Source organism: Oncorhynchus kisutch, linkage group LG18 (genome assembly GCF_002021735.2).
Source record: "Oncorhynchus kisutch isolate 150728-3 linkage group LG18, Okis_V2, whole genome shotgun sequence".
Lineage (NCBI taxonomy): Eukaryota > Metazoa > Chordata > Actinopteri > Salmoniformes > Salmonidae > Oncorhynchus > Oncorhynchus kisutch.
In genome coordinates, this window is record NC_034191.2 from 63,647,825 (window position 1) to 63,670,144 (window position 22,320).

The following is a 22,320-nucleotide window of genomic DNA, read 5'->3' on the forward strand; positions in this document are numbered from 1 at the left end:
CGGTCCTCAGTTGGATGTAGCCTGGAGAGACCATAGCTAAATCAGGGTCATATTTCCACCAGACAACTACAGGAAAAACAGATGTTGTGGATGTTGCACGTTTTATGTTTGATGAATAGTCATTCATAATTCACTATAATCACCCTCTTTACCTAGCAGTCTGCTATTGTCTGTGTAGGCTACAATAAAAGAGTCCAAACAATTCACATGATGTATGTTTTGTATATATAGAAATATAAATGATGCCTGCTATAAATCCATTAAATGCTTTCAACTGTCAACCATTTCCACCTATTCATCATTTTTTATTTGTTTAGCCTAGCGCTGTATGCTAATACATTTGAGGGAGTGGTCCCTCCCTCCCTCACCTCTTTCTGCTTCTATTTGATGGACACTTTGAGCCTCTTTATGTCAAGTGTTATTGAAGCGTTGTGGTTGCAGGTTCACTTGGCACATCTAGGACTCTTTCTTTAGGGGGGGTTTCTATAGGCCACTAAGTGCTAACGGTCAGTATCTAAATCATATGTGTGAAATGCTTGATCGTGTATGTGATGTAAAAAGAGAGGTCAACTTTCTTCGGAACCTGAATATTGACTGGTTTTCATCAAGCTGTCCGCACAAGTGGAAGCTTCTCACTGTAACCAGTGCCTGTAATCTGGTTCAGGTTATTAATCAACCTACCATGGTGTTTACAAACACTACAGGAACAAGATCATCCACATAATATATCGATCACATTATTTTTTTTTGTATTTAGTTTTTCCCTTTTTCTCCCAAATTTCATGGTAACCAATTGGTAGTTGCAGTCTTGTCTCGTCGCTGCAACTCCCGTACGAACTTGGGAGAGGATAAGGTCGAGAGCCATGCATCCTCCTAAACACGACCCAACCAAGCCGCACTGCTTCTTGACACAATGCCCGTTTAACCCGGAAGCCAGCCGCACCACTGTGTACACTTGGCGAACGTGTCAGCGTGCATTGCACCCGGCCCACCACAGGAGTCGCTAAAGCGCGATGGAACAAGAACATCCCTGCCGGCCAAATCCTCCCCTAACCCACACAACGCTGGGCCAATTGTGCATCGCCCCATGGGTCTCCCGGTCGCGGCCGGCTGTGACAGAGTCTGGACTCGAATCAGGATCTCTAGCAGCACAGCTAGCAACTGTGAAGCAGTGCCTTAGACCACTGCACCACTCAGGAGGCCACGTCAATCACATTTTTACTAATACTGTAGAACTTTGTTCTAAAGCTGTATCTGTATCCATTGGATGTAGTGATCACAATACAGGAAATGCCAACAACGAACAGTGAGCCATCGTACTCATGCATAAAAAAACGAATATTGAAAGAAAAGCATTGTAAATTTGAATTTTGTAAAGTTAGTGTGGGAGAGTTGGAAAAATTATTGTAATCGATCAATAATGACAAGCCTCCTGGCATTGACAACTTAGATGGAAAGCTACTGAGGATGGTAGCTGACTATATAGCCACTCCTATCTGTCATATTTTTAATCTGAGCCTAGAGGAAAGTCTTTGTCCTCAGGCCTGGAGGGAAGCCAAAGTAATTCCACTACCCAAAAGTGGGAAATCGGCCTTTGCTGGTTCTAACAGCAGACCAATAAGCTTGGTGCCAGCTCTTAACACTGTTGGAAAAAATTGTGTTTGTTATTTCTCTGTCAACAAAACGAACCACAGACTTTCAGCATGCTTATAGAGAAGGGCAATCAACATGTACTGCACTGACACAAATGACTGATGATTGGTGTAATGAAATTGGTAATAAGAAGATTGTGGGAGCTATACTGTTAGATTTCAGTGCAGCCTTTGATATTATTGACCATAACCTGTTCTTGAAAAAATGTATGTGCCATATCGTGGATTCAGAGCGATGTATTTAATAGAACACAAAGGGTTTTCTTTAATGGAAGCTTCCCTAATGACAAACATGTAAAGTGTGGTGTACCGCAGGGCAGCTCTTTACGTCCTCTACTCTTTTCTATTTTGACCAATGACCTGCCACTGGCATTAAACAAAGCATGTGTATCCATGTATGTTGATGATTCAACCATATACGCATCAACAACCACAGCTAATGAAGTCACTGAAATGCTTAAGAAAGAGTTGCAGTCTGTTTTGGAATGTGTGGCCAGTAATAAACTGGTCCTGAACATCTCTAAAACTAAGAGCATTGTATTTAGTACAAATCCTTCCCTAAGTTCTAGACCTCAGCTGAATCTGGTAATGAATGATGTGGCTGTTGAACAAGCTGAGGAGAATAAATTACTTTGCGTTACCTTAGATTGTAAACTGTCATGGTCAAAACATATAGATTCAATGGTTGTAAAGATGGGGAGAGGTTTGCCCGTAATAAAGAGATGCTCTGCTTTTTGACACCTCACTCCAAAAAGCAAGTTCTGCCATCTCTAGTAATGTCTAATCTTGATTATTGTCAAGTCGTGTGGTCCAGTGCTGCAAGGAAAGACCTAGTTAATCTGCAGCTGGCCCAGAACAGAGCGGCACGTCTTGCTCTTCTTTTTAAAAAGAGGGCTGATATAGTTGAGTAGAGAATGACTGCATCACTTCTTCTTTTTATAAGGAACATTAATGTGTTGAAAATCCCAATTGTTTGCATAGTCAACTTACACACAGCTCTGACACACACACTTACCCCACCAGACATGCTACTAGGGGTCTTTTCACAGTACCTAAATCCAGAACAAATTCAAGAAAGCGTACAGTATTATATAGAGCCATTAACTCCGTTCCATCTCATATTGCTCAAATAAACAGCAAACCTGGTTTCAAAAACATATGAAAAACATACACCTCAGGGCACAACGCCTCTCCCATATTTGACCTAGATAGTTTGTGTGTATGTATTGATATGTAGGCTACGTGTGCCTACATATCTGTCATTGAGCTGCTGTTGTCTATTAATGTTCTGTACTTTGTAATGTTTCATGTTTTGTATGGACCCCAGGAAGAATAGCTGCTGCTTTTGCAACAGTTCATGGGGATCCTAATAAAATACAAAATACCTAGGGTTGCAAAATTCCCAGGTCTGGGAATCCTCCAAGGAAGGATTTCTGGAAAACTTTAGATAATGTACTGGAACATACTGGTACTTGATGGCCAGTGATTTTGAGTCTCACCTCTTTCTGGTTGTACTTGATAGCTAGTTTGAGTCGGCTGAGGTTCATGCGTTCCTCCATCAGGCCTCTCTTGTCCACTGTGTCCTCATTGGCCATGTGGTTGAGGATCACCTCCAGTTCTCTGGAGTTACGTGCCTGGGCCAGGAGATCCTTAGCAAACATCTTACACTGCTTAGCCAGCTCCTCATAGTCATTCCTGGAACCATGAAGAGGAGAGGAGAGGAAAGTGAGAAGAGGAGAGGGAGAAGAGGGGGAAGAGGAGAGCAGAGGAGAGCAGAGGAAGAAGAGGAGGGGAGAGGGAGAGGGGGAAGAGGAGGGGAGAGGGGGAAGAGGGGGAAGAGGAGAGGGAGAAGAGGGGGAAGAGGAGAGCAGAGGTGGAAGAGGGGAGAGGGGAGAGGAGAGGGGGAAGAGGAGAGGAGAGGAGAAGGATAGGAGAGGGGAAAGAGGAAAGCGGGAAGAGGAGAGGGGAAGAGGAGAGAAGGAAGAGGAGGAGGAGAGGTGAGGAAAGGGAGGAGGGGATGAGGAGTGGGAAAGAGAAGGGAGGAGGAGATTAGAGAAGAGGAGGAAGACATAGCAGCTCTTTCAGTAGTTCCAACTAAACTACTGAAAGAGCTGCTTCCTGTGCTTGGCCCTCCTATGTTGAACATAATAAACGGCTCTCTATCCATCGGATGTGTACCAAACTCACTAAAGGTGGCAGTAATAAAGCCTCTCTTGAAAAAGACAAACCTTGACCCAGAAAATATAAAAAACTATCGGCCTATATCGAATCTCCCATTCCTCTCAAAAATGTTAGAAAAAGCTGTTGCGTAGCAACTCACTGCCTTCCTGAAGACAAACAATACAAAACGCTTCAGTCTGGTTTTAAACCCCATCATAGCACTGAGACTGCACTTGTGAAGGTGGTAAATTACCTTTAAATGGCGTCAGACCAAGGCTCTGCATCTGTCCTCATGCTCCTAGACCTTAGTGCTGCTTTTGATACCATCGACTACCAAATTCTTTTGGAGAGAATGGAAACCTAAATTGGTCTACATGGACAAGTTCTGGCCTGGTTTAGATCTTATCTGTTGGAAAGATATCAGTTTGTCTCTGTGGATGGTTTATCCTCTGACAAATCAACTGTAAATGTCAGTGTTCCTCAAGGTTCCGTTTTAGGACCACTATTGTTTTCACTATATATTTTACCTCCTGGTGATGTCATTCGGAAACATAATGTTAACTTTCACTGCTATGCAGATGACACACAGCTGTACATGAAACATGGTGAAGCCCCAAAATTGCCCTTGCTGGAAGCCTGTGTTTCAGACATAAGGAAGAAGATGGCTGCAAATGTTCTACTTTTAAACTCGGACAAAACAGAGATGCTTGTTCTAGGTCCCAAGAAACAAAAAGATCTTCTGTTGAATCTGACAATTAATCTTGATGGTTGTACAGTCGTCTCAAATAAAACTGTGAAGGACCTCGGAGTTACTCTTGACCCTGATCCCTCTTTTGACGAACATATCAAGACTGTTTCAAGGACAGCTTTTTTCCATCTACGTAACGTTGCAAAAACCAGAAACTTTCTGTCCAAAATGATGCAGAGAAATGAATCCATGCTTTTGTCACTTCTAGGTTAGACTACTGCAATGCTCTACTTTTCGGCTACCTGGATAAAGCACAAAATAAACTCCAGTTAGCTGCTAGAATCAAACACGGCTGCTAGAATCTTGACTAGAAACAAAAGATTTGATCATATTACTCCAGTGCTAGCCTCCCTACACTGGCTTCCTGTTAAGGCAAGGGCTGATTTCAAGGTTTTACTGCTAACCTACAAAGCATTACATGGGCTTGCTCCTACCTATCTTTCCGATTTGGTCCTGCCGTACATACCTACATGTACGCTACGGTCACAAGATGCAGGCCTCTTAACAGTCTCTAGAATTTCTAAGCAAACAGCTGGAGGCAGGGCTTTCTCCTATAGAGCTCTATTTCTCTGGAATGGTCTGCCTACCCATGTGAGAGACGCAGACTCTGTCTCAACTTTGATGTCTTTATTGAAGACATAGGTCCTATGATTGAGTGTCTGGCCCAGGAGTGTGAAGGTGAACGGAAAGGCACTGGAGCAATGAACCGCCCTCGCTGTCTCTGCCTGGCCGGTTCCCCTCTCTCCACTGGGATTCTCTGCCTCTAACCCTATTACTGCGGCTGAGTCACTGGCTTACTGGTGTTCTTCCATGCCGTCCCTAGGAGGGGTGCGTCACTTGAGTGCGTTGAGTCACTGACGTGATCTTCCTGTCTGGGTTGGCGCCCCCCCCTTGGGTTGTGCCGTGGCGTAGATCTTTGTGGGCTATACTCGGCCTTGTCTCAGGATGTTAAGTTGGTGGTTGAAGATATCCCTCAAGTGGTGTGGGGGCTGTACTTGGCAAAGTGGGTGGGGTTATATCCTGCCTGTATGGCCCTGTCTGGGGGTATCGTCGGACGGGGCCACAGTGTCTCCCGACCCCTCTTGTCTCAGCCTCTAGTATTCATGCTGCAGTAGTTTATGTGTCGGGGGTCTAGGGTCAGTCTGTTATATCTGGAGTATTTCTCCTGTCTTATCCGGTGTCCTGTGTGAATTTAAGTATGCTCTCTCTAATTCTTTCTTTCTCTCTCTCTCTCGGGGGACCTGAGCCCTAGGACCAGGCCTCAGGACTACCTGGCCTGATGACTCCGTGCTGTCCCCAGTCCACCTGGCCGTGCTGCTGCTCCAGTTTCAACTGTTCTGCTGCGGCTATGGAACCCTGACCTGTTCACCAGACGTGCTACCTGTCCCAGACCTGCTGTTTTCAACTCTCTAGAGACAGCAGGAGCGGTAGAGATACTCTGAATGATCGGCTATGAAAAGCCAACTGACATTCACTCCTGAGGTGCTGACCTGTTGCACCCTCGACAACCACTGTGATGATTATTATTTGACCCTGCTGGTCATCTATGAACATTTGAACATCTTGGCCATGTTCTGTTATAATCTCCACCCGGCACAGCCAGAAGAGGACCGGCCACCCTCATAGCCTGGTTCCTCTCTCTAGGTTCTGGCCTTTCTAGGGAGTTTTTCCTAGCCACCGTGCTTCTACATCTGCATTGCTTGATGTTTGGGTTTAAGGCTGGGTTTCTGTACAGCACTTTGATATATCAGCTGATGTAAGAAATAGATTTTATTTTATTTTATTTGACGATTATGAAGAGGAAGAAAAGACACACAGAATGAGTAAAACGGCTTAAAGCTGAAATCCGTAGCTGCGCATCTCCTATGTCCGTTTGGGATATTACAAAAACAAAGAAGTTACTGCAAACAACAAATACAGTTGTTTCCCTCTGACGTCATTGCAGGTGTGACTTTTTTTTAGCACAATACTGGATGCTCCTCTCCTCCGTTTCATTAACAAAACAAAAACAATAACACAGGTGCTCGTGTGAACAGTGGCGCTGTTTCCCCCTTTACGTATTCCAGCTTTAAGTCAAATCACTCCATTGAATTTATTTAGCCAGGATAGTCCAATCAGTAACACCGGCCAGTCTTTTAGCTTCAAGCCATAAACCAATCAAAGGACAGAAACACAGCAAGCCCTTATAGAAGGCTATAGAAGGCAGTGGTGGAAAAAGTACACAATTATCATACTCACCCAGTAATATACTACTTCAGTAAAAGTCTAAAGGTGTTTGGTTTTAAATATACTGAAGTATCAAAAGTAAATGTAATTTCAAAAATAAATAAATCATTTCAAATTCCTTATCTTAAGCAAACCAGACGGCACATATTTCTTTTTTATTTACTGGTAGCCAGGGACACACTCCAACATCATTTACAAAGTCAATGATGTCAAAAATATAAATAGTAGAGTACAGACCCCCCAAACTACTTAAGTAGTACTTACTTTAAAGTATTTTTACTTAAGTACTTTACACCCCTGATGGAAGGAAGCCATTGAGCAGGGTTCCCCAACTGTCAACCCCCCCAATCTTCATTGTTGGACATAAAAGACTGTAAAAAACACCAGGAAATCTGTTCCAATGTATTCTCACGCATAATAGAGAGACTTGCATGTGTTTGTGTACAAATGTAAGGAAGGTTTAAAATCTAATATTATCTGTTTTGGCTTCTTGCGGCCCCCGACCATCCGATTAAGATATATATATATATATATATATATATATATAATATTTAATATATAATATCTTAATCGGATATATATATATTATTTTAAGTTGATGATCCCTGCCTTTGAGTGTCCTGCTAGAAGCTCTCACCTGAACTCACCTGATGTTTGTGTGTGTGTGTGTCTGTGGCGTACCTGAACTCCACCTCGACCAGGCTGAGCTCCCTGAGGTCTGCACTCAGCTCAAAGGCCCTGAGGATGGGGTCCTCCTCAGTCAGCATAATCAGAGATGGGCTGGCCAGGCACCTGTAGATGTCCAGACGAAACCTGGGGGGTTGGTAGGGGAGCCAGGGAGGGTGGAGAGTGAGAGGAGGTTGAGGTAAGGAGGGAGAGAGTTGTGGGAGAAGGAGGTGGGAAGGAAGAAAAGGAGAAAGGAAGGAGAAAGGGAGAAAGAAAGCAAGAGGGAAGGAAGAGTAGGTAGAGGAAGGGAGAGAGAGAGAGAGAGAGAGAGAGAGAGAGAGAGAGAGAGAAAGAGAGAGAGAGAGAAAGAAAGAAAGAAAGAAAGAAAGAAAGAAAGAAAGAAAGAAAGAAAGAAAGAAAGAAAGAAAGAGAGAGAGAGAAAGAAAGAGAGAGAGAAGACAAGAGAGTCACAAAGCTGTTTCTAAAAGTTTACATCATTTGACTTCTTGTTCCTTGTTCTGTACCTATTTAAAACTCCTTCTTGTTCCTTGTTCTGTATCTATTTAAAACGTATTCCCATCGCCATGCTGTTGTGATCTGTGTGCTGATTCACAGTGGGCTGTGTGGGAGGCCTCTGTCACACAGTTAGAATATAAACACCAAGCAGAACATAGCATTGATTTAGCATTGAATACTTCTAAACAGAAACCCAGAAATTGCCCTATTGCTTCAAAGATAAGAGTGCTAAGTTTTTCCTAATGTCTGTGAAAGACAAGACAAGACAAGTCATCCAGCTCTGGTCAGTGGAGTCAGTCATTGTGTCCAAAATGGAGGGTTGGGTAGGTTACTTTCTAAATGGAGTCCATTACAGTTACTAGTTACCTGTCCAAAAGTGTAATCAGTAACATAACTTTTGGATTACCCAAACTTGTCACGAACCCCGCTTCCTGAGTCTGTGTTTGCCTGTGTTTCTGTCCTGGAGTGTGTTTCCGGTGTCCTGGAACGCACCCTGTCTGGTTGCCGGGCAGATTAGCTTGTTGGGAGATCGATGTTCACCCGCACCTGTATCCCATCAGTAATCTGCACACCTGTCCTGATCATCACCTCTCCCCTTCAAAAGCTCTGACCTGACATCCATTCCCTGCCGGATCGTTAGCCATGAACAGTATGTTGTGCCATAGTATCAGCCTCAAGTTGGATAGAATTTGTTTTGTTGTTTTGTACGTCTTGCTTGCCTTCAACTTACCTCCGTTTGTTCTGTCTTCAGTTACTCACCCGGATCATTTACCCCATTCCCGCCTGGTCATCGGAGGATTCCGCTTCCCCATTGGATCCACCTATTTACTCCCATCAACTCACCACCGCTGCCCGCTACGCCACCTGGATGTATCTACCCACTCACATTCACTTGTAAATAAATACTCACCTTCTTCCTACTCTCCTTGTCCTGGTCTGCTTCTGGGTTCGATTTTGAAGAAACGTGACAGAACGATCCGGCCAAGGATGAACCCAGCGGACCTGGATTCCGTTTGCCATGCCATTACCCAGCAGGGGAAGACACTGGGACAACACAAGACGACGCTACAGGAGATAGCGGGTGCAATCCAGAATTTATCTGCTAGCTTGACACAGATCCAGGATCAGCTCAGTTTGCCGGCGATTCATTCACCACCTGTTTCACCCATCTCACCTGCCGTGTCTGATGCGGTTTCCTTCCGTGAACCCAAGGTACCGACGCCTGATAAATATGAAGGGGATTTGGGAAGATGCCGTTCGTTTCTTATGCAGTGTGGGTTAGTGTTTGATCTGCAGCCCCATTCTTACGCCACTGACAAGGCTAGGATAGCCTTTGTTATTGAACTGCTGCGTGGAAGAGCTCTGGAATGGGCTTCAGCCGTTTGGGAACGACAGGAGACCTGCATGGCTTCATACCAGGAATTCACGGGAGAGATGAGAAGGCTTTTTGACCATCCAGTCCGAGGTAAGGACGCAGCTAAACGTTTGTTCACTCTTCGCCAAGGAGCTTGCAGTGTGGCAGACTTTGTGATAGAATTCAGGACATTGGCTGTGGAGAGTGGTTGGAATGCGGAATCACTACAAGCGGTTTTTTACCAGGGGTTGTCGGAGCAACTCAAGGACGAGCTGATCTCCTATCCAGAGCCTAGTGACCTAGATAGTTTGGTTACCTTAGCTATTCGGGTAGATAATAGAGTCCGAGAGAGGAGGGAGAAGCAGTGGGGTCCATCTAATCAATCTGAGACTCTGTTACCATTCGGGTCAGGAAGTGGACCAGAACGGGTTGATCATTTTCCCTCACACGGGATTAGTGGAGGAGTCCTGCCGCCAGATCCTGAACCTATGCAAGTGGGGCGGTACGGGTTAACTAAGGACGAGCGCCAACGTAGACGTGAGACCAACAGCTGCCTCTACTGTGGTAGCTCGGGACATTACATCTCCGTTTGTCCTCAGCGCCCGTTAAACTGCTCGGCTCGTTAAGTTTGGGAGGTTTGTTAGCGAGCCAGTTTCAACCTCTCAAGAGCCCTGTCAGACCTCGTTTTCCTGCTACCCTCATAAATAAGAATCAGAGTTTAGCGATTAACGCTTTCATCGATTCAGGTGCCGATGACAGCTTCATTGATGCCGACTTAGTGGAACAGCTGGGGCTTTCCAAGGAGCAACTACCGGAAGCCATTGAAGCAACCACTCTGAACGGCAGTAGTCTGGCACGGATCACTATGAGGACCGAACCGGTTAAGATGTTGTCGGGGAATCATTCAGAGGTTATTTCTTTTTTCATTTTGCCTTCCCCCCATGTTCCTCTGGTTCTTGGATACCCCTGGCTAAGAGAACACAATCCTTCGTTCGATTGGGTGACTGGTAAGGTGACTAGTTGGAGCATTGAGTGCCATGCTAACTGCCTCAGGACTGCCTGTTCTCATGCTGTCCCCAGTCGGGTCAGTGAGTCTGCTCCTCCTGATTTGTCCCTGGTTCCTGAAACATATCATGAGTTGGGTGAGGTGTTCAGTAAGCAGAAAGCTCAGTCACTTCCTCCCCACCGACCTTATGATTGTACAATTAAGCTGTTCCCTGGAGCTGCCTTTCCCAAGGGACGGTTATACAGTATTTCTCGACCTGAGCGGGAAGCCCTGGAGACCTACATAAAGGAGTCTCTTGCTGCAGGTCTCATTCGTCCCTCATCATCACCCCTGGGAGCTGGATTTTTTTTTGTGAGTAAGAAGGATGGCTCTCTTGGACCGTGTATTGATTATTGGGGGTTGAATGATATTAAGGTAAAAAACAAGTACCCCTTGCCCTTGATGAGCTCCGCTTTCGATTCTTTACAGGGTGCTACTGTGTTTACGAAGCTTGATCTACGCAATGCGTATCATCTGGTTCGGATCAAAGAGGGGGACGAGTGGTTGACTGGATTCAATACACCTATGGGACATTTCGAGTACCAGGTGATGCCGTTTGGACTTTCCAACGCTCCAGCAGTGTTCAAAGGTTTGGTGAATGACGTGCTGAGGGATATGATCGGTCTGTTTGTGTTCGTTTACCTGGATGACATCCTGATTTTCTCCAAGGAGCTTTCCAGCCACATCCAGCATGTTAAACAGGTTCTGCAGCGGTTATTGGAGAACCGTCTGTTTGTGAAGGCAGAGAAGTGTGATTTTCACGCCCACACTACATCCTTCCTCGGGTACATCATCTCCAGGGGTGAGATCAAGATGGACCAAGAGAAGGTTCGGGCGGTTCGGGATTGGGCCCGGTACGAGATTGCAGCTCCAGAGATTCCTGGGATTTGCGAACTTCTATCGGAGGTTTATCCGTGATTACAGCCGGGTGGCCGCCCCTTTAACTGCTCTGACGTCTTGCACCAGAATATTCTGTTGGACTCCTGAGGCAGACCGAGCATTTCTGAACTTGAAGAGCCGATTCACCAACGCACCGATTCTATCTCAACCTGACACTTCCCGTCAGTTTGTTGTTGAGGTGGACGCGTCTGATGTGGGGGTGGGCGCCATCCTGTCCCAGCGTAGCTCCACTGACGGTAAACTCCATCCCTGCGCCTTCTACTCTTGTCGTCTTTCACCAGCTGAGAGAAACTACGATGTGGGTAACCGGGAGCTTCTCGCTGTGAAGCTTGCCTTGGAGGAGTGGCGTCACTGGTTGGAGGGAGCGGAGCAACCGTTTGTGGTCTGGACTGACCACAAGAATCTGGCTTACGTGCAATCGGCTAAACGTCTCAACTCCCGTCAGGCCAGGTGGGCTTTGTTTTTTGGACGCTTCAATTTTTCCCTGACGTTCCGACCTGGGTCGAAGAACGGCAAAGCGGACGCCTTGTCCCGGATGTTCTCCAAGACGGATGAGAGTGGGGCCAAGACTGAGACGATTCTTCCCCAGAACCTTGTCGTGGGAGCCGTTACATGGAAGATTGAGGATGTGATGGCGGCCCTTCGGACGCAGCCCGGCCCCGGTAACGGTCCACCCGGTCGGTTGTTCGTGCCTGAGTCGGTCCGTTCTGCTGTTCTTCAGTGGTCCCACGCCAGCAAGATAGCTTGTCACCCTGGCGTTGCTCGGACTATGGCGCTACTGCGCAGACGATTTTGGTGGCCTGCCATGGGAGAAGATACCCGGAGGTTTGTTGCCGCATGTCCTGTTTGTGCTCAGAACAAAAGTACCAATCGGCCCAGCTCTGGGCTTCTTCACCCCCTACCTATTCCTCGGCGACCTTGGTCGCATCTGGCCCTGGATTTTGTCACGGGATTGCCCCCTTCTGTTGGGAACACGGTCATTCTGACCATTGTGGACAGATTCAGCAAGTTTGCTCATTTTGTCCCTCCAAGCTTCCATCTGCCACGGGTCCCCGGATTGCCCAGTGACATTGTTTCTGACCGTGGTCCTCAATTTACCTCTGCTGTCTGGAAATCCTTCTGTTTGGCCATTGGAGCTACAGTCAGTCTCACTTCTGGATTTCACCCACAATCTAATGGTCAGGCGGAGAGAGCCAACCAGAAGATGGAGTCCACGCTGCGTTGTCTTGTCTCCTCTGATCCCACCTCTTGGTCATCTCAATTACCCTGGGTCGAGTATGCCCATAATACCCTTCCTTCATCTGCCACTGGGATGTCCCCCTTCCAATGCCTGTACGGATACCAACCTCCCTTGTTTCCTTCTCAGGAGAGGGATCTTTCGGTTCCTTCTGTCCAGGCCCACATTCGTCGTTTCCACCGGACCTGGCATCGGGCCGGGAAGGTTCTCCTTAGAGTTTCTGACCGGTATCAGATCCAGGCGAATCGTCGCCGTATTCCTGCTCCCGCTTACACCATCGGAGATAAGTTTTGGTTGGCTACACGGGATCTTCCTCTACGGACTGAGTCGAGGAAACTGTCACCGAAGTTCATTGGTCCGTTTGTGGTGGAGAGAATCATTAACCCTGTTGTGGTCCGACTCAAATTGCCGGCAACGCTTCGAGTACACCCCACTTTTCATGTCTCCTGCCTCAAGCCGGTTCTCATCAGTCCTCTGTTGCCTCCTCGTCCTCCTTCTCGGATGATCGGAGGTGGTCCTGCCTACACGGTGCGCCGCATAATGGATTCCAGACGGCGGGGTCGAGGTTTCCAATATCTCGTGGATTGGGAAGGATATGGTCCAGAGGAGAGGAGTTGGATTCCTCGGCGTCAGATCCTTGATTACGACCTGCTTCGTGACTTCTACCGCCTCCACCCTGGCGCTCTAGGTAGTCCGCCCGGTGGCGTTCGTCGGAGGGGGGGTACTGTCACGAACCCCGCTTCCTGAGTCTGTGTTTGCCTGTGTTTCTGTCCTGGAGTGTGTTTCCGGTGTCCTGGAACGCACCCTGTCTGGTTGCCGGGCAGATTAGCTTGTTGGGAGATCGATGTTCACCCGCACCTGTATCCCATCAGTAATCTGCACACCTGTCCTGATCATCACCTCTCCCCTTCAAAAGCTCTGACCTGACATCCATTCCCTGCCGGATCGTTAGCCATGAACAGTATGTTGTGCCATAGTATCAGCCTCAAGTTGGATAGAATTTGTTTTGTTGTTTTGTACGTCTTGCTTGCCTTCAACTTACCTCCGTTTGTTCTGTCTTCAGTTACTCACCCGGATCATTTACCCCATTCCCGCCTGGTCATCGGAGGATTCCGCTTCCCCATTGGATCCACCTATTTACTCCCATCAACTCACCACCGCTGCCCGCTACGCCACCTGGATGTATCTACCCACTCACATTCACTTGTAAATAAATACTCACCTTCTTTCTACTCTCCTTGTCCTGGTCTGCTTCTGGGTTCGATTTTGAAGAAACGTGACAAAACTCAGTAATTTAATCGGATTACTTTCAGTTACTTCAAGATTATTTTCCCCTTAAGAGGCACAAAGTAGCATTTTTCATAATGAATCTTGTTCTAAAGGCAGCTCTGCAGAGTTTTTAACATGACCTTAACTCTAACATTAACCACACTGCCAACCCATAATGCCTTACCCTTCCTTAAATTAAGACCAAAAAGCAACATTTTGTCTTCATACATTTTTACAATATTTGCAATTTTGACTCTGCAGCTGGCCCATCTAGAGGAAACATCTCAGTTCTGAATCAAGGACAAGACTCATCCCAATAAGTGTCAACCTGTTTAAAAGGCATTAGAAGAAGACAAAAATGCATATTACCAATTTGAACAACATCCATTGCAGGATAAATCAATGTTAGAATTTACATAGTTGGCCATAAATGGTTGCATTTTACTTTAAGGTTTGGTTATGTAGGCTTCTTCTAACCCATTGCTCTCTACTACAGATAATAATACGATTAGGTTTTATTAAAATAAAAAAACAATCTGTCAGGTTTCCAGTCATTCCAATTAATTTAATCTTCAAAAGAAGGACATGGAAATATGGAAATCTAGATAAGCCAAATGGTTTAACCTGAGCGTAACCCTAAAAGTAAGGACTAATTATCCTACCTTGTTGTTTATGATTTTGTTGTCCTGGAGGAGTGATTGGGTTCATTGATTTGAGGTGAAAAATAAATGCTGCTCTTTGAATACAGTGCCTTGAATACAGAGGTTTTTGCATTTGAAAAATATATGCCATATCCTGCATTTGCTATAGAGACCTACTGTTTACATTTTTGTCTATCAAAAGTCTGAGTTTGAGCATGTGTCTGTTAGGCCTATGGCATTTTTTTTCAATCAGCACTTGAAGGGGGAATAAAAGCTCCACTCATGCTCTTCTTAAATTAAACTAGTTTTTGACAGTATGGAGCACAAGGGAAGGGAGGAACTTTTATTTCATAGGCTGGGATCCCCACTATGCGACTGTTGCAAGAGCGCATTTTATTCTGGCTGTCCAAAGGGGCACATTCATTACGCCGATTCTGTTGCAAAACATTTCTTAAACGTAAGTGAAAGGAATGAAAAGGGGTGAGACCTACCTGAATTTGTCCAAAATAAACTCAAATTTTGATCTGTTTTCTTCTGTTTGGTTCAACAGTAAACGGTTTCCTTAATGGATACACCCCCGGTCGCAAAAACAACGATTGATAGGCATCTAAAACTTCTTCAATTCAACTAATATTGGGTGAAAATACACATACACTGAGTGTACAAAACATTAAGAACACTTAATGTCTTTCCATGACAGACTGACCAGGTGAATGCAGGTGAAAGCCATGATCCCTTATTGATATCACTTAAATCCACTTTAATCCGTGTAGGTGAAGGGGTTTGTTTTCACTATATATTTTACCTCTTGGGGATGTTATACGAAAACATAATGTAAACTTTCACTGCTATGCGGATGACACACAGCTGTACATTTCAATGAAACATGGTGAAGCCCCAAAATTGCCCTCGCTAGAAGCATGTGTTTCAGACATAAGGAAGTGGATGGCTGCAAACTTTCTACTATTAAACTCGGACAAAACAGAGATGCTTGTTCTAGGTCCCAAGAAACAAAGAGATCTTCTGTTGAATCTGACAATTTTAATGGTTATACAGTCGTCTCAAATAAAACTGTGAAGGACCTCAGCGTTACTCTGGACCCTGATCTCTCTTTTGAAGAACATATCAAGACCATTTCGAGGAAAGCTTTTTTCCATCTACGTAACATTGCAAAAATCAGAAACTTTCTGTCCAAAAATGATGCAGAAAAATTAATCCATGCTTTTGTTACTTCTAGGTTAGACTACTGCAATGCTCTATTTTCCGGCTACCCGGATAAAGCACTAAATAAACTTCAGTTAGTGCTAAATACGGCTGCTAGAATCCTGACTAGAACCAAAAAATTTGATCATATTACTCCAGTGCTAGCCTCTCTACACTGGCTTCCTGTCAAAGCAAGGGCTGATTTCAAGGTTTTACTGCTAACCTACAAAGCATTACATGGGCTTGCTCCTACCTATCTCTCTGATTTGGTCCTGCCGTACATACCTACACGTACGCTACGGTCACAAGACGCAGGCCTCCTAATTGTCCCTAGAATTTCTAAGAAAACAGCTGGAGGCAGGGCTTTCTCCTATAGAGCTCCATTTTTATGGAACGGTCTGCCTACCCATGTCAGAGACGCAAACTCGGTCTCAACCTTTAAGTCTTTACTGAAGACTCATCTCTTCAGTGGGTCATATGATTGAGTGTAGTCTGGCCCAGGAGTGGGAAGGTGAACGGAAAGGCTCTGGAGCAACGAACCGCCCTTGCTGTCTCTGCCTGGCCTGTTCCCCTCTTTCTACCGGGATTCTCTGCCTCTAACCCTATTACAGGGGCTGAGTCACTGGCTTGCTGGGGCTCTCTCATGCCATCCCTGGAGGGGGTGCGTCACCTGAGTGGGTTGATTCACTGTTGTGGTCATCCTGTCTGGGTTGGCGCCCCCCCCTTGGGTTGTGCCGTGGCGGAGATCTTTGTGGGCTATACTCAGCCTTGTCTCAGGATGGTAAGTTGGTGGTTGAAGATATCCCTCTAGTGGTGTGGGGGCTGTGCTTTGGCAAAGTGGGTGGGGTTATATCCTTCCTGTTTGGCCCTGTCCGGGGGTGTCCTCGGATGGGGCCACAGTGTCTCCTGACCCCTCCTGTCTCAGCCTCCAGTATTTATGCTGCAGTAGTTTATGTGTCGGGGGGCTGGGGTCAGTTTGTTATATCTGGAGTACTTCTCCTGTCCTATTCGGTGTCCTGTGTGAATCTAAGTGTGCGTTCTCTAATTTTCTCCTCCTCTCTTTCTTTCTCTCTCTCGGAGGACCTGAGCCCTAGGACCATGCCCCAGGACTACCTGACATGATGACTCCTTGCTGTCCCCAGTCCACCTGGCCATGCTGCTGCTCCAGTTTCAACTTCCACCTGACTGTGCTGCTGCTCCAGTTTCAACTGTTCTGCCTTATTATTATTCGACCATGCTGGTCATTTATGAACATTTGAACATCTTGGCCATGTTCTGTTATAATCTCCACCCGGCACAGCCAGAAGAGGACTGGCCACCCCACATAGCCTGGTTCCTCTCTAGGTTTCTTCCTAGGTATTGGCCTTTCTAGGGAGTTTTTCCTAGCCACCGTGCTTCTACACCTGCATTGCTTGCTGTTTGGGGTTTTAGGCTGGGTTTCTGTACAGCACTTTGAGATATCAGCTGATGTACGAAGGGCTATATAAATAAATTTTATTTGATTTGATGAGACCGTTTAAAGCATTTTTAAGCCTTGAGACAATTGAGACATGGATTGTGTATGTGTGCCATTCAGAGGGTGAATCGGCAAGACAAAATACTATATTTAAGTGCCTTTGAACAGGGTATGGTAGTAGATGCCAGGAGCAACGGTTTGAGTGCGTCAAGAACTGCAATGCTGCTGGGTTTTTCGCGCTCAACAGTTTTCCGTGTATATCAAGAATGGTCCACCACCCAAAGGACATCCAGTCAATTTTAAACAACTGTGGGAAGCATTGGAGTCAACATGGGCCAGCATCCCAGTGGATTGCTTTTGACTCCTTGTAGAGTTCATGCCCCGATGAATTGAGACTGTTCTGAGGGCAAAAGGGGTAGAAACTCAATATTGGAAGGTGTTACTCATGTTTTGTACAATCTGTGTACATCTGTGAACAGCCATCCACATTCCCAACATCCACAATCCGTAAAGTGCAAATAGCTGAATGAGAGAGCAGCAGTGTGATTCACATCATTGTAGCATAGATATCAATAATACATGATATCCGTATTGCCCGTAGGCTACACCACTGCTGTAGACCTTACCTCCCAGTGTTTATTAAAGTTGGATCATCTTTGGGGAAGGACCTTCCAGTGGCCGGGGATTTTATTGCAGGGAAACTGAAATCCGTTTTACCTAATTTCTACCAACATGTCACCTGTGCAACTATAGAGGCTAACCCTGCCTAAATGGCACCCTGTTCCCTAAATAGTACACTACTATATGGGGAGTTCTATGGACCCTGGTCAAAAGTAGTGCACTGCATAGAGAATAGGGCACCATTTCAGATGCAACCAGTCAACCCAGAAAAGGGAGATGATGTATGATGGGGTTGTCTCCCAAACGCTCTACCACTGTCAACAGGTCAATCTGACCTTACAAAAAATCCTTTAGTGAACCTTTAGTGAACAGACACCTTCTTGACACCATACGTGGATTTCCTTCTATTTTCCAGGTTCCAGAATACCAGAGCAAGGATAAAACGTCAAAACAAGTGTCCTTTGAAGGTAGCCCAGGAAAACGTTATTAGTTTTACAAAGAGGTGTGTACCTACACACACACTCTCAAACACATCCATGGTCACATGGCAGACACACCGCCTCCCCCTTAGTGGTCCCCCTTAGTGGTTTGCTGTGGATAGGAGTAGTGAATACGTACTTGGTTATTCTATCCTTCCCAGAGAAAGAGAGAGAGAGAGAGTGTGTGTGTGTATGTGTGTGTGTGTGTGTGTTCTACAGGATCATACCTGGAGTGCCGTAGGCTGTCCTTCTTGTTCTTGGCATTACAGAGAGTACACTCGCAGCCCACAGCGTGAGGCCTGGGCAGGGAGATATCCTGCTTCAGCAACATGGTCAGTATCTCATAGTTGTTCCTATGGGCCGCCAGGATCACTGGAGCCACGTCCATGGTGGTGGAGTACTCAGGGTTCTGGATGCGCTGCATTAGTTTCTGACAGAGAGAGAGAGAGAGAGAGAGAGAGGAAAGGAGAAGAGGCTTGTTGTTATTGATGCAGTCTTTAATCCTCTAAAAGCATTCAGTTGTCCTGATCATGTAATGTACCTTTTGCTCTAAAATACAGGGTCAGGAGAGTCACTTGGCTGTGGCAGGTAATAATACATTTATTATCATAAGTATTACAATGGTAGAGAAGAGAAGAGACTAACAGCGATGGAGGGCTTCGAGGACCTCCTGGGGTGATGGTTGAGGAGGATGTCCACAGCTCCCACCACCTCCGAGTCAATGGCCACTAACAGAGCATCTGTTGCCTAGGACAAACACAGACACAACAACAGCACCTGGTTAGAGAGAGAGAGAGAGAACCTGGACCAAACACAACAACAGGACCAGATTAGAGAGAGAGAGAGAGAGCCTGGACCAAACACAACAACAGGACCAGGTTAGAGAGAGAGAGAGAGAGAGAACTAGTCTGTGGCGACCTAAATGCCAGCACACAGGGGGACAAACACCTGCCTGGAGGTGACAGCATTCCCTCCCACATATGCCCGCCTAGGCACAACTATGACAACATAACCAACAAAAACGGGTCACAACTCCTGCAGCTCTGTCGCACGCTGGGTATGTACATAGTCAACGGTAGGCTTCGAGGGGACTCCTATGGTAGGTATACCTATAGCTCATCTCTTGGCAGTAGTACTGTAGACTACTTTATCACTGACCTCAACCCAGAGTCTCTCAGAGCGTTCACAGTCAGCCCACTGACACCCATATCAGACCACAGCAAAATCACAGTCTACTTAAACAGAGCAATACTCAATCATGAGGCATCAAAGCCAAAGGAACTGAGTAACATTAAGAAATGCTATAGATGGAAGGAATGCAGTTTGGAAACCTACCAAAAAACAATTAGGCAACAACAAATTCAATCCCTTTTAGACAATTTCCTGGGTAAAACGTTCCACTGTAATAGTGAAGGTGTAAACTTGGCAGTAGAAAATCTTAACAGTATATTTGACCTCTCAGCTTCCCTATCAAATCTAAAAATCTCAAATAGAAAGCCGAAGAAAATTAACAATAATGATAAATGGTTTGATGAAGAATGCAAAAATCTAAGAAGGAAATTGAGAAACCTGTCCAACCAAAAACATAGAGACCCGGAAAACCTGAGTCTACGCCTTCACTATGGTGAATCACTAAAACAATACAGAAATACACTACGGAAAATGAAGGAACAGCATGTCAGAAATCAGCTCAATGCAATTGAAGAATCCATAGACTCTAACCACTTCTGGGAAAATTGGAAAACACTAAACAAACAACAACACGAAGAATTATCTATCCAAAATGGAGATGTATGGGTAAACCACTTCTCCAATCTTTTTGGCTCTATAACAAATAATAAAGAGCAAAAACATATACATGATCAAATACAGATCTTAGAATCAACTATTAAAGACTACCAGAACCCACTGGATTCTCCAATTACATTGAATGAGTTACAGGACAAAGTAAAAACCCTCCAACCCAAAAAGGCCTGTGGTGTTGATGGTATCCTCAATGAAATGATCAAATAAACAGACAACAAATTCCAATTGGCTATACTAAAACTCTTTAACATCATCCTTAGCTCTGGCATCTTCCCCAATATTTGGAACCAAGGACTGATCACCCCAATCCACAAAAGTGGAGACAAATTTGACCCCAATAACTACCGTGGAATATGTGTCAACAGTAACCTTGGGAAAATCCTCTGCATTATCATTAACAGCAGACTCGTACATTTCCTCAATGAAAACAATGTACTGAGCAAATGTCAAATTGGCTTTTTACCAAATTACCGTACAACAGACCATGTATTCACCCTGCACACCCTAATTGACAACCAAACAAACCAAAACAAAGGCAAAGTCTTCTCATGCTTTGTTGATTTCAAAAAAGCCTTCGACTCAATTTGGCATGAGGGTCTGCTATACAAACTGATGGAAAGTGGTGTTGGGGGTAAAACATACGACATTATAAAATCAATGTACACACAAACAACAAGTGTGCAGTTAAAATTGACAAAAACACACACATTTCTTCACACAGGGTCGTGGGGTTAGACAGGGATGCAGCTTAAGCCCCACCCTCTTCAACATATATATCAACGAATTGGCGCGGGCACTAGAAAAGTCTGCAGCACCCGGCCTCCCCCTGCTAGAATCCGAAGTCAAATGTCTGCTGTTTGCTGATGATCTGGTGCTTCTGTCACCAACCAAGGAGGGCCTACAGCAGCACCTAGATCTTATGCACAGATTCTGTCAGACCTGGGCCCTGACAGTAAATCTCAGTAAGACCAAAATAATGGTGTTCCAAAAAAGGTCCAGTCACCAGGACCACAAATACAAATTCCATCTAGACACTGTTGCCCTAGAGCACACAAAAAACTATACATACCTTGGCCTAGACATCAGCGCCACAGGTAACTTCCACAAAGCTGTGAACGATCTGAGAGACAAGGCAAGAAGGGCATTCTATGCCATCAAAAGGAACATAAATTTCAACATACCAATTAGGATTTGGCTAAAAATACTTGAATCAGTCATAGAGCCCATTGCCCTTTATGGTTGTGAGGTCTGGGGTCCGCTCACCAACCAAGACTTCACAAAATGGGACAAACACCAAATTGAGACTCTGCACGCAGAATTCTGCAAAAATATCCTCCGTGTACAACGTAGAACACCAAATAATGCATGCAGAGCAGAATTAGGCCGATACCCACTAACTATCAAAATCCAGAAAAGAGCCGTTAAATTCTATAACCACCTAAAAGGAAGCGATTCCCAAACCTTCCATAACAAAGCCATCACCTACAGAGAGATGAACCTGGAGAAGAGTCACCTAAGCAAGCTGGTCCTGGGGCTCTGTTCACAAACACAAACACACCCTACAGAGCCCCAGGACAACAGCACAATTAGACCCAACCAAATCATGAGAAAACAAAAAGATAATTACTTGACACATTGGAAAGAATTAACAAAAAAACAGAGCAAACTAGAATGCTATTTGGCCCTACACAGAGAGTACACAGCGGCGGAATACCTGACCACTGTGACTGACCCAAAATTAAGGAAAGCTTTGACTATGTACAGACTCAGTGAGCATAGCCGTGCTATTGAGAAAGGCCACCGTAGGCAGACCTGGCTCTCAGAGAAGACAGGCTATGTGCTCACTGCCCACAAAATAAGGTGGAAACTGAGCTGCACTTCCTAACCTCCTGCCCAATGTATGACCATATTAGAGAGACATATTTCCATCAGATTACACAGATCCACAAAGAATTCGAAAACAAATCCAATTTTGAAAAACTCCCATATCTACTGGGTGAAATTCCACAGTGTGCCATCACAGCAGCAAGATTTGTGACCTGTTGCCACGAGAAAAGGGCAACCAGTGAAGAAACAAACACCATTGTAATGCAACCCATATTTATGCTTATTTATTTATATTGTATCCTTTAACCATTTGTACATAGTTAAAACACTGTATATATATAATATGACATTTGTAATGTCTTTATTGTTTTGAAACTTCTGTATGTGTAATGTTTACTGTTAATTTTTATTGTTTTTCACTTTATATATTCACTTTATATATTATCTACCTCACTGCTTTGGCCAATGTTAACACATGTTTCCCATGCCAATAAAGCCCTTGAATTGATTGAAT

The 22,320-nt window shown here is 45.1% G+C and overlaps 1 protein-coding gene across 1 annotated transcript in view; it reads right to left on the reverse strand.

The window, feature by feature from the left end:
* Positions 1 to 22,320, reverse strand: part of trpc1 (transient receptor potential cation channel, subfamily C, member 1) — a 49,030-nt gene that overhangs the window by 23,640 nt on the left and 3,070 nt on the right. The window contains exons 3-6 of the mRNA XM_031796464.1: positions 18,819 to 18,920; positions 18,401 to 18,603; positions 7,468 to 7,599; positions 3,152 to 3,347 (exon numbers count right to left, since the gene is read on the reverse strand). Of these exons, the coding sequence (XP_031652324.1) occupies positions 3,152 to 3,347; positions 7,468 to 7,599; positions 18,401 to 18,603; positions 18,819 to 18,920 (633 nt within the window). The remainder of the gene's footprint in view (positions 1 to 3,151; positions 3,348 to 7,467; positions 7,600 to 18,400; positions 18,604 to 18,818; positions 18,921 to 22,320) is intronic.